Source organism: Danio rerio, chromosome 19, assembly GCF_049306965.1.
Source record: "Danio rerio strain Tuebingen ecotype United States chromosome 19, GRCz12tu, whole genome shotgun sequence".
Taxonomy (NCBI): domain Eukaryota; kingdom Metazoa; phylum Chordata; class Actinopteri; order Cypriniformes; family Danionidae; genus Danio; species Danio rerio.
In genome coordinates this window covers 44,653,365-44,665,453 of record NC_133194.1, presented here as the reverse complement: position 1 = coordinate 44,665,453, position 12,089 = coordinate 44,653,365, and the positions used below count along the sequence as shown (strand labels likewise).

At 39.6% G+C, this 12,089-nt stretch overlaps 1 protein-coding gene and 1 long non-coding RNA gene across 40 annotated transcripts in view; one reads left to right on the top strand and one right to left on the bottom strand.

Annotated features, from left to right (window-relative positions):
* Window positions 1-12,089, top strand: part of trioa (trio Rho guanine nucleotide exchange factor a) — a 784,286-nt gene that overhangs the window by 178,465 nt on the left and 593,732 nt on the right. For 16 of the 39 annotated variants that reach the window (XR_012394594.1, XR_012394593.1, XR_012394590.1 and 13 more), the window contains 8 exons: window positions 1,838-1,907; window positions 1,989-2,078; window positions 2,755-2,847; window positions 2,947-2,997; window positions 4,467-4,544; window positions 4,640-4,831; window positions 7,810-7,990; window positions 10,142-10,396. The exons of 1 other annotated variant lie outside the window; for it this stretch is intronic. Coding sequence is in view for 13 of the 38 variants with exons in the window: in XM_073930886.1 (XP_073786987.1) it covers window positions 1,838-1,907; window positions 1,989-2,078; window positions 2,755-2,847; window positions 2,947-2,997; window positions 4,467-4,544; window positions 4,640-4,831; window positions 7,810-7,990; window positions 10,142-10,869 (1,483 nt within the window). In the remaining 25 variants the exon portion in view is untranslated. Of the gene's footprint in view, window positions 1-1,837; window positions 1,908-1,988; window positions 2,079-2,754; window positions 2,848-2,946; window positions 2,998-4,466; window positions 4,545-4,639; window positions 4,832-7,809; window positions 7,991-10,141; window positions 10,870-12,089 lie in introns of those variants that run through there. 22 more of the 39 variants (XR_012394607.1, XM_073930886.1, XM_073930887.1 and 19 more) reach the window with 3 other exon arrangements.
* LOC141379176 (uncharacterized) lies at window positions 5,808-10,144 on the bottom strand. The gene is made up of 3 exons (XR_012395253.1): window positions 9,179-10,144; window positions 7,336-8,695; window positions 5,808-7,264 (listed from the first exon to the last, which is right to left on the bottom strand). It is a non-coding gene; the product is annotated as an uncharacterized lncRNA (long non-coding RNA).

The following is a 12,089-nucleotide window of genomic DNA, read 5'->3' as shown; positions in this document are numbered from 1 at the left end:
GGTTGAAGTGCTGAAATTCAAGTATGCTCATGAAGTTTTTTTGGTCAGTGGGTCAGCCAATCAGAACACACTGGGACATTTCTGACCAATTAATTTTAATTTAATTAATCTTTATAGCGCTTTTACAATGTAGATTGTAGAAGTTCTAGAAAATTAAAACCGTGTCACTCCAGTTTTCAGAGTTGAATTTCAGTTTAGTTCAGTTCTGTGTGGTTTAGTTTTAACTGGTTAAAGTCCAAACACTGAAGAGCGAATCCATCGATGCGCAGCTCCACAAGTACCAAACCAAGCAAGCCAATAACAAGGAACAAAGCTTCACTAATTGACGAAAGTAAAGGGGAAAAAAAACAGGCTCAATTGGACACGACCATTTCTCCTCTGGCCAAACTTACTGTACAGAGCTGCAGTCTATAGGCGCTGAAGAACGTTGGACATCCATCGTGGAGAAGATCAATCAGAGCAGACTCTTGGCTTGGAGAGACCAAATGCATAAACCAAACATTTCAGACACTGATACAGTAATATACTGCAGCATCAGTACATTTCTCTGAGTAAACAAGTGTTTTTGGATGAATGTAAACCTGGGGTCCGTTCTTCGTACCTCGCTTAAATGATCTAAGATTATTTGGCAGATCCCGGATCTTTTAATCTTGATAACTGATCTCTCGCTAATTTGGTTCTTCAAAAAAGTTCGCGAATCAGATTAGAATGTCTGGATAAACTGATCTGAGATCGCTGCGTGTGTTGTGAAGGACAGATCTATCGATCCTCAAAATCATGATCAGCAATGCAACGATTGGCTGACGGCACAGCAGCGTAATGACATCATCTGATTAATATTCAATTATTCATGTGAGCAAAATTACATCAAATTGGCAGTAAACGGCTTGTTAAATATGACACGCAATAACCTTCCACATTTGTTGTGAGCTGCAGGCTTTCCACTTTCATGTGTCAAGTGTATTCATCATGTATTTCAATGCAAATCAATGTATTTAGTTCCACATTTAGAAAAGATTTTTTTTATTATAGTAGCCGTTTTTTAATCGTGTAAAGAATAACTGGTTGTTTACAAAAGTGTTTTCATATTGGTAAAGGTGTCTGCAACTTTTGTGAAGCATCAAATCACCGGCATATTAACTATCAAAACATGTTTATGATTGCATAAATGTATTATTGCTTTAAAAAAAGTCACATATTGTGCATTTCTATTATACACAATTTGTACTAAAGCGATCTAAAAAGTTCATATCAATTAGTTTTCTCTTTGCACCACCAGGTGGCAGTCTTTGTACTTTCATTTCGAGGGTGCAGATTGCATAAGTTTTATTTATATGTATAACTTAATTTATTTTATTAATGACTATAACTTTATATATATATATAGTTAAAAAATATGTACCATTTTCCCAAGTGTATATAACTACTACTGTAAGAAAATATCAGAATTCGAAACATACTTTCTGTATTATCTTTGCTTGAACTGAGCCGATCTAATCCTGTTTATATGAATTGAACCTGCTCCCGATCAGGTTTGACCTAGCAGAACTGTTGCTATGACAACAACTCTCGGATCAGCTTTGAAGAACGAAACGATCCTGGATCGTGTCAAATCGTCAATATCCAAATCCAGCTAACTGACTAATCCACGTACGAAGAACGGACACCTGTTGTAGGAGATTCCAATACAAAATAGTATAGCATAATAGGGCCACATTAAATGAATAAAGCTGATTTTCAATCTAATAATTGCAGCAGTTGACTCATGACTGTTCATTACACCAGTTTTTACAAGAGATTAAATTAATTGAATCCTTTTTTTTTTTTTTTTTTTCAGTTTCTTCCTGGGAGAGCTTGAGAAGTGCCTTGAGGACCCTGACCGGCTGGGCCCTCTCTTCCTCAAACATGTACGCCCTTCATTTATTTATCAGATGTGTTCTTAAACGATTCATTATTGTATGTATTCCTGAACCCTTTTTGTCTTTCAGGAGCGGAGACTGCACATGTACATTGTTTACTGCCAGAACAAACCTAAATCTGAACACATCGTCTCAGAGTACATCGACACATATTTTGAGGTGGGTTACTGAAGACTTAAGTCAGGGGTCACCAATCTCGGTCCCGGAGGGCCGTTGTCCCTCCAGGGTTTAGCTCCAAATAACCTCAACACACCTGCCTGGTTGTTTCAAGTATACCTAGGAAGACCTTGATTAGCTTGTTCAGGTGTGTTTGATTAGGGTTGGAGTTAAAATCTGCAGGACACCGGCCCTCCAGGAACAAGTTTGGTGACCCCTGACTTAAGTCAACAAATGTCAAAAGATTGCTCATGAATATTGCTCTTGATTTTTTTTGGGGGGGGGGGGGGGGGGGGGGGGGGGGTAAAATATTTAGTTTGGGAAAAGCAAGTTTGGCAAGTCTGGGAAAAATCTAAGAATATAATTAATTACTGATTAGAATTAAGAACAACTAACAAAACCAGCTGTGATACTTTTTATGACACACAAATCTTCTCATCAGGATAGAAGCAATGTCAAAATCAACATATGTCAGAAAATTTTCCCAAATTTGAATGTAACAATCCATTTTTAAACACATGCAGTACACATGTCTTTCATAGACACAATATTCAAGAATGGTTCGAAGCCTTTACTCTAACAGAGGGAGTTTTGTCTGATTAGGGATACTATAATGCATGAGGGGGACAGCTGTGACCTTCATTGGTGATTGTAAAGTTTTTTTGACCGTCTTCTACAGGATCTGAAGCAGCGTTTGGGTCACAGGCTTCAGATCACTGATCTGCTCATTAAACCTGTACAGAGAATCATGAAGTACCAGCTGCTGCTGAAGGTTTGTCCGTCCAGCACACTGCATCTGCCTGCTTTACACCTGTTTTGAGAGATTTCTTGGTGTGTAATCATGATTATGATGTTGTCCATTTGTTTCCAGGATTTCCTCAAATTTTCCAAAAAAATCGGAACAGATTCGATTGAATTAGAGGTGTGTTCTTTTATATCCATAAACATATTGGTCACACTTTACAATGATGTTTTATTAGTTAATGTGTTTATTAGCATGAACTATTAATGAACAATACTTGTACAGCATTTATTAATCATAGTTCAACATTTGCTGATGCATTATTAAACTCTAAAATCATGCTTGTTGGCGTTAGTTAATGCGTTTTGAGTTAGGTTTGGGTTAAAGTACAGTATATTCAGGAGGTTGTTATCACAGAATAAAACCCAACAGGCTTGTTGGCAGCCTGACACAAAGTTTTAGACTAAAGGGCTTTATTCTAAGGGGAAGAAAAACATCGGGGATCTACTTTGTCCTACTTATTACATAGGTACTTGCCACAAAATATAAAAATTAGACACAAAGCATTGTTCTAAGCCACAGGTGTCAAATCCAGTTCCTGAAGGGCCACAGCTCTGCACAGTTTAGCTTCACACACCTAATCAAAGTCCTTCAGGCTTGTTTGAAACCTACAGGTAAGTGTGTTGAAGCAGGGTTGGAACTAAACTACAGAGCTGTGGCTCTCCAGGAACTGGATTTGACACCTTTGTTTTAAGCCATAATAGTTTATTAATTCTTTAATTAAACACAAAATCAACAGAAATAAAAACCTATGCATTATTCAGACGCTAGATGGCGCCAAACAGTCAAAAAAAAAAAGGCTGACAGAAACAAAACTAAAAACTGAATAAAACATATACTAACCTACTTATTACTCATTGACATGACGCCGCAAAACAGTCAAAATCAGTCAATAACAGTTTGAAAGACACACTGATACATATTAATGTGGATGTAAGTGTATGGATTTAAAGTTGCGGGCGATTCACAAGGGGCTTCAGTTTCAATGCCTGACAGGGGGCATGTCTGCAGTTGGGGCTGACGCGATCGTCATAGCAGCGTCAGCCAATGAAATTAGTCTTCAGTCGGCTACTGTCTGAACTGGTGTATTTGAATAAAGCAATATGATTGGCTGGCGCGTCCATTGTCCCTTGAAAAGTTAAGAAATTCCCAATTTCTGCAGCGAGCAACGCCACTGAAGCTGCGCCGACGGATCCACAATGCAGTTCGGAAACGCCTGACGTCACCCATTCAAAGTGAATGGGAAGCGCTGACGCCCCGTGTGAATGGTGTGTTATTCACTTGTGGTCAAGGGGATTCTCAGTTCTTGAATGAGCCTGTGTTATTTAGCGGTTGTTATCTCTGAATAACAATCCTTGAAATGTCACAACTGACCAATCAGAATAGAGTATTCCAGACTGCCGCGTAATAACAACTTTATTTCCATTAGCTGCCATTAACAAATATGTATAAATACATTAATAAATGTAATGTTCATTGTTTATTCATGTAAGGAAATGCATTAACTAACATTAACTATTACAGGCTTTTATAGCCTTTATAGCCTTTTATTCTCTTCTATTTGTGCTGATGATGTTCTTGTGTTGTAGAAAGCGGTTGAGGTCATGTGCATTGTACCAAAAAGATGCAACGACATGATGAATGTTGGTCGACTCCAGGGGTTTGATGTAAGACTGTGGTATTTTTCATACCAGTAGATCATTATCAGAAATAATGACAGTATATTATATTCGAGTTCATGATTAAATCTGGTCTCTCACAGGGAAAGATTGTTGCTCAGGGGCGTCTCCTACTCCAGGACACCTTCATGGTGGCCGAACCAGAGGGAGGCCTGCTGAACAGGATGAAGGAGAGGAGAGTCTTCCTCTTTGAGCAGATCGTCATCTTCAGTGAACCTCTAGATAAAAAGAGGGGCTTCTCCATGCCTGGCTATTTGTACAAATACAGCATCAAGGTACAGGCGTCATTCTCTTTCTTTGATTTTATCATGCACAGGGTACCTGCGGGGCCTTAAAAAGTCTTACATTTCAAAAAAAAAAATTGCGCCTTAAAAATATTGACTTGTAGGTCTAAAAAGGGGACCTCTTATGCCCCTTTTACCTCTTGTAAAATAAGATGTTCCTAGAGTGTGTATATGAAGTTTCAGCTCAAAATACTACTCAAATAATGGTTTATAACTCTTTGAAACTGCCCCTTTAAGGCTTTGATCCAAATTGTGCCGTTTTGATGACTGTCACTTTAAATTCAAATGAGATTGTGCTCCACGCCCTCTTTTCAAAAGAGGGTGGAGCTTTGACTCATTTAGGGCTGTTTATGCTAATGAGGGAAAGATTGACACTGATGGGCGGGGCTTTCCCCCTCTGATGACACGTACAAAGCGAGAATGTCAATCAAAGTGTTTCTGCAGACTGTTTTTATCAAGTGTGATTATAAAAAATGGAATGAATTAATTTTTACAATAAAGGCTGGCAATATTCACACACACAGCTGTGTTTAAACCCCATAAAATTGTTTATGCATAATAGGTCCCCTTTAAATCCTTTTAAACAGGTCTTAATTGTCCTTGTAAACACCAACAATCCATCTAAATAGAGAACAAAACTCTTATTTACCAATATGTTTAATTATCTTCCTTACAGTAACATTCGTTTAGCAGTTCTCCGTGTATTTAAAGACCATATATGGCGAGGACACCTGGGCACTATTGAGCGCTTTGTTTATTATTAAGCTTGTCACACGAAAAGTTAAATATGTATGCAACTAGGGTTTGCTAGTTTTGACACATTAATTAAAATATGTAGCTAAGAAATAAGTAGGCTAGACTTTTTGATGGGTCAAGTAAAAATCCTTAGCGTTTAGTAGGGATGCGGCGATTATTCCATTTCACTATAAACCATGCTTTAATTCGTCACGGTTAGTTTATCGTAAAGGCATCTCAACATTGTTTCTGCACCAAACAAAACTGCTGCAACTAACAAAGTTATGCCAACTGTGCGCTAGTTCAAACTTCAAAGCTTGTACACACACCGAGGCTAATATGCACGCACAATGGATTAACTATGGCTGAGGCTATTAACTAAGGGCTGTTCACATGTTGCGTCTTTTGCATGCGCAAGTTTGTTATTTCGCACACTGCATTGATACGTCATCAAGATGGCGCCGTGTTGCGAGCTCCCTGAGCTTTTTACTCATCAGAGCACACGTGCTGCTGCTGATGTGACAATAAAAGTGATTTATTGACGTGCTCGCGGTTTCCAGGTGCACCTAGCTAAAAGAACGGCGTTAGCGCACCTCGAGTCACATGTCAAGAACTGACCAATCAGCTTCTTACTTTGCATTTAAATATACACATTTCTACTCTAAAGAGAAGAAAATACAAAAGGAAAATACCAAACAATTTTGTAATAAAGTTGATCAAAAGTGGCTTTCAGACAAATGTTCAGCAGCCTTTGACTACATTTGTTCTCTCTAAAAGGGAAATACTTAGCGAAAATGATCTTAGATTTATATTAGACTAATACATTTTTTTATTTACTCTTATTTTTATTTATTTATTCTTAGTTCTGTCATTTATTTTAGTGTTAAATTATTTATTATATTTAAATGCCAAGACAAATAATGTATTTTTAAATCCAAAGACAAATGGACTATTGTTGGTTTTATTATTATTTTGTGCTATATTATTGGTTACTGAGCAGAAATAAATAGCACTTAAAAATATGAGTTTTCATGATTCCATGAATATTCCTCAGACTATAATCGGACAACCCAAATCTATAATGACATGTTAAGTCAATGCAAAGATGCGAATTGACATCCTGTGACACGATACTCGCAAATGACGCAACGCGAATTAAGCATTTTGCACGTTCTTCACGTTTAATGCGCGAATTGCTCGAGTTCGAAAATCTGAACTTCAGCGGACACTCATGCTGCGTTAACCAATCAGGAGCTTGCTCATGTAGGGGCGTGATTATAACGTAGATCTTGTTGTTAGTGTCCCGGGGAAAAATCCTCCTGCCTACACCGACAACAGTTAATCAAACTAAGCTCAGCTCAGTCAGAAGCACCGCTGAAAGCTTCCATCATCCAGGTTAAGTTTCTGGAGGAGTTTATGAACTCACAGAGCTGGGTGCACCTCTGAAAGGATCTAGTGCACTCGGAAAACAAACGAATCAACACTGTTTTTCAGCATTCATAAAGCACATAAACAGTTATTTTCTCAATAAAATTCATGTTAGCCATTTAGCAACGAGGCTACAGTCACCGGGCAGACAGAAGCCCTGCCCATGACGCGAATCCGCATCTGTTCTGAAGCGGATTAGTCGTGAGAATAAAACAGATTTCACGCGGTAATCAATCGAGTAAACTCAAAATGTTTACGTATCTATTTAGGTGCGAATAGCATGTTTTATCCGCGTGTTTCGCATCTGGTGCGAACACAGCATACGGGTGTACTCAAACTATGTACAGTTGCCTTGAACAGGTCCGAAGCACACTTGTCCCCCTTATATCTCCCCTGACAGCCCACACTCCCACTGAAATCGCACCTGAGCATGCTTAAGTCATCAGTGTTGCGCTGTTCAGTAAGAAGCACGCTCGATCAGCACAGTGGAGATTTCTTTATTTATATCGCTTTAGTGGTTTGGGATGCAGTGACACACAGTCAAATATATCGCCAAACAGATCAGCCACTTTTGATGCTCATAAATAATCATAAAGTCCTCGTGCAAGTGAACCGCGGCTGAGCCCGATTCAAAGCTCTCACACTTCTCAAACCATCCAGGAAACGTGCCTGGGCACGGTTCGGATAGCATAGTGTGAGTGCGCCCTTAAATTTGACTTGGTGAAACCTGCAGACGCCCTGTATGCAGTGCATTAAACGGAAAACAAAAGAATGAATGAAGTGACTCAGTGCTTGTGTTTGTGTAGGTGAACTGTCTGGGACTTGAGGACAGTGTGGACGGAGACCCCTGTAAATTTGCACTGACCTCCAGAACGTCCAATAGCAGCAAAGATGCCTTCATTCTGCACTCGAGCCATCCTGGAGTACGACAAGTCTGGATGCTGCAGATCAGCCAAATCCTGGAGAGCCAACGCAATTTCCTCAATGGTAAAGCAAACATCTCATCTCACTAGTATTGAAGCCTTTTGGGTCATCTCAGACTTATCAACAAGATCAAATATGAAAAAGATAAAGCCATCCTCTCAATCTGTTGTGGGATTCATTCTTAGAAGAAAAAGTCTAATGTAGGTTTTTCTTATCATTAGGGCGGTGTATAGATTCAATATGGATTTGCAAGCTCTCATTTCAATTGGATTAAATTCTTGATTCAGTTCAGAGCTGATTTAGATTGAATACAAGTGATTCTAATATTTGTAATGAACTGTGGACATCGAGAAAGCTTATGAAACTGTTTTACATTTTCCTGGGATCCTAAACTATAACATAAGTCTTGCATGTCCTCAGAATGTGTCTGTGAAGTTTTATCTCATGGATCATTTATAACACCAAGTTTTAACCCATTAACTTCCACTCCAATCAAAACACATTTGTGACCAATTTTTTTTGGTTAAATTGTTCCTGACATGGCTCTTATAACCTACTGTTCATGTACAAAAGGTCAACCAGGCACTTACAGTGTACACAAAGGGTTCAATTATACTTTTTGATTGGATCACAATACATGCTGTATCCAAAAAGCGAGAGTGGTGCCTTTACAGCTTTCGTCTCAGATACTCAGGCAAAATATCTGCATGTGTTTTAAGCTGTTAGCATACATTGCACTGCCCATGCTACACTCAGAGCGTACTCACACTATGGCCCAATCCCAATTTGACCTCTTAGCCCTTCCCCTTACCCCTACCCCTCGTTTTGCGCATGCCTGTGAAGGGGTAGTGGTGTCCTAATACTCTTCAGCTTGAAGGCGTAGGGCTGAGGGCAAGGCGTATACACCCTTTCAAGCGTAGACTTTTCAGGACCATACTTGAAACCAAGGGGTAAGAAATAATTCCCAGAATACCCTAGCAACAGCTGCACCCGGAAGTAAGGAGATTCACAAATTAGTATTTTTTTTGTCATTATTACAAATTTTTACAACAAACAAACATGTTGTAATATATTCATAACCGCGTTCATGTTTTACCGTCATGCTTAAAAAAAAAAAAAAAAACGCTAAAATAAAAACCGCTAAATTTCGCAATCTATTTGCGATCTATAATCCCTAATAATAACTCCTGTACAGCAGTCCCACAACTTTCTGACACTCGATGACATACAAAAATAGAATTGGGATTGGGCCTATGTACAGTTGTCTTGAACTGGGCCAAAGCATGCTTCTCCCCCGAAGGCCCGCACTCACATTACATTCGGGCCTGTTGCGCTGTTTAGTAAGTGCTCTCGCTCAGCACAGTGAAGAATTTTTTTTTTAATTATATCGTTTAAGTCGTTTGATATGCGGTGACGCACAGTCAAATATTTCGCCGAACAGATTAGCCACTTTTGACGCTCATAAACAATCATAAAGCCCTCATGCTGCAGGAATTAGGAGGTTTGCTGAAGGTGCAGCTGTCGTGCGCGGTAAGGAGTTTGCCTCTTTAATAATCTATGATAGTGTGCGTTCATTGAACAGTAAGAATAATTAATAAATCTGTGTGAAACAGTATTGTTATATACATAATAAACATACACAGTGCACACACATATACAGTTGAAAACAGAATTATTAGTCCTCCTGAATTATTAGGCCCCTGTTTATGTCTGCCTAACGGAGAGAAGATTTTTGTCAACACATTTCTAAACATAATAGTTTTAATAACTCATTTCTAATAGCAGATTTTTTTTATCTTTGACATGATGACAGCACATAAAATTTGACTAGATGTTTTTTTTAAATACTAGTATTTAGCTTATAGTGACATTTAAAGGCTTAACTAGGCTAATTAGGCATTTATAATGATGGTTTGTTCTGTAGACAATTTAAAATGAATGCTAATAATATTAACCTGAAAATGGTTTTATAAAAAATTAAAAACTGCTTTAATTCTAGCCGAAATAAAACAAATAAGACTTTCTCCAGAAGAACAAATACTGTGAAAAATTCCTTGCTCTGTTAAACATCATTTGGGAAATGCTGAAAAATTCACAGGAGGACTAATCATTTTGATTGTTTATTATATCAAAACAAACTTTTATTATGTATGCGATTACTTTTGCCCAGCACTAAATAATAGATCATCTCACCACGTGCCTTTCCTCCTGTAGCACTTACATCTCCTATAGACTACCAGAGGAACCACGTGGAGGGTCCTGGTGTGTCAGGCAGCGGTGTACAGGCTGGAGGCAGCGGGGGGCAGATGATGGCCCCTGGAGGAGGAGTAGGGGTCCCGGCTGGGCCGGGTTCCCGTTCTCGTCCGTCCCGTATCCCCCAGCCCTCGCGCTTGCCTCAACCGCTCCGTCATCACTCTCCTGCCCTGGGGCCTGGAGCCCACGAGCATGACGGCCCCGACAAACTATCAGGTATGTCCCCAAGACCTCTCTCCAGGGGTCCCTCACCCTCATGCACCACAGAGCCCGAGCCAAAGGTGAAGCTTCCTGCGAGCCCTCACCCCAAACAGACGGACTCCCAACAGACAGAAAGCCCAGCCAAAGAGATCCCACGAGCCACTGTGGCCCCGCTGGCTCTTGTCAAACCCAGACCTGGAACGGTTTCACCAATGGCCTCTCCGTTAGCCACACCGGCTTTCAAAGACTCCATTCCACCCTGTAGTCCAGGCCCGAAGACTGGCAGCAGCTCGTTTTGGAGCTCAGTGCCCGCGTCCCCCGCCAGCAGGCCTGCTTCCTTCACCTTCCCCGGGGACGCCTGCGACACGCTGAGCCGACCAAATCACAACCAGAGTCAGCGGCACTCCACCCACAGTAAAGACGCAGACCGTATGAGCACCTGCTCCTCTACCAGTGAGCAGTCTATCCAGTCCACTCAGAGCAATGGGGTAAGAGACCCACCCTCCCGGCCCACCGCAGCGCTTCAGCTCTGACTCTCTAACACCCCTGGACTCTGTCTGATTTCTGCTTCTCTAACCTGGTTTTTACTCTGTGGACTTCCAGCAGACCCTTTATGCTCAGAAATCTAACAGTTCTGCTTCTGGCCACAAACTAACTGTGTGTAAAACAAGAACCAGCATTTCCCTGCTCTTCATCTCAACTTGCTTTCTTTCTGAGGGTTTTATAATACTGTATGCTTTTCTTCTGAGAATCAGGTTTAGCTCAGCCAACACTAAATAACTGACGATCACCAGTAATGTTGATGCCCCTTTTCTTTTTCTTTTTCTTCTTCTTCTTTTTTTTTTGAAAGGTCCTGCTAATGCTTGACCATATGTGGCAGTGCAAAGTGACCAGCATTACATTTTACATTAGAGATGCATCGAAATAAAAAATCTGATCCAAAACCAAAAACTCTAAACTGAAAATGATTTGTAAAATTTATTTATTTATTGATTTGATCAAATTACGTACAGTCATGCCTATTCATACCCTTGGCAAATTCTGACTTAAAGTTTTTATTCAAGTGTAAATAAAAGTTGAGAAATATATATTTTGTTCCACAATGTAAGTTCCAGCCAGTTAGTCCAACCATGGTATTTACTGGTGGACGAAGATTCACTGCATGTTCAGTCTTTCCAGTGCACAATGTTCATTTTTTTTTAGAATATTAATATATTTAATATATTAATATATTTATCCTCGTTTTATCTGACTCCAATTATAAAACATTGATTAGATTATTTTGTTTCTTTTAATATTACTTTAGATTATGATGAAATATTCTCTTCGAGTACAATCTCTCAAGCACAAGCATGTCAGTCTTAGTCTTGGTGATCTTCCAAAATGCTAACAGCTTAGCATAAATCTCTGAATCGCAAGCTGCGTCCCAAATGGCACACTGTACACTATGCACTCATGCACTATGTACTTATGCACTTACACACTCAACAGGATAGTACATGTATGTAGTGTTGTCCCAAATGACACACTGATGGTTTTTTTACTAAGCGGAAATTCAAACCGTTTCCCTGATGATGTTTGACTGTTGCCAAATAAGTGAAATAAACAACCGAATTATCAAATAATACCTGCCGTGAGTATTGCCGCATTCACCATTGGGAGGCGCTATAATCACTCTCGTAGGAGAATTTTGCTTTCACTCTCCAAA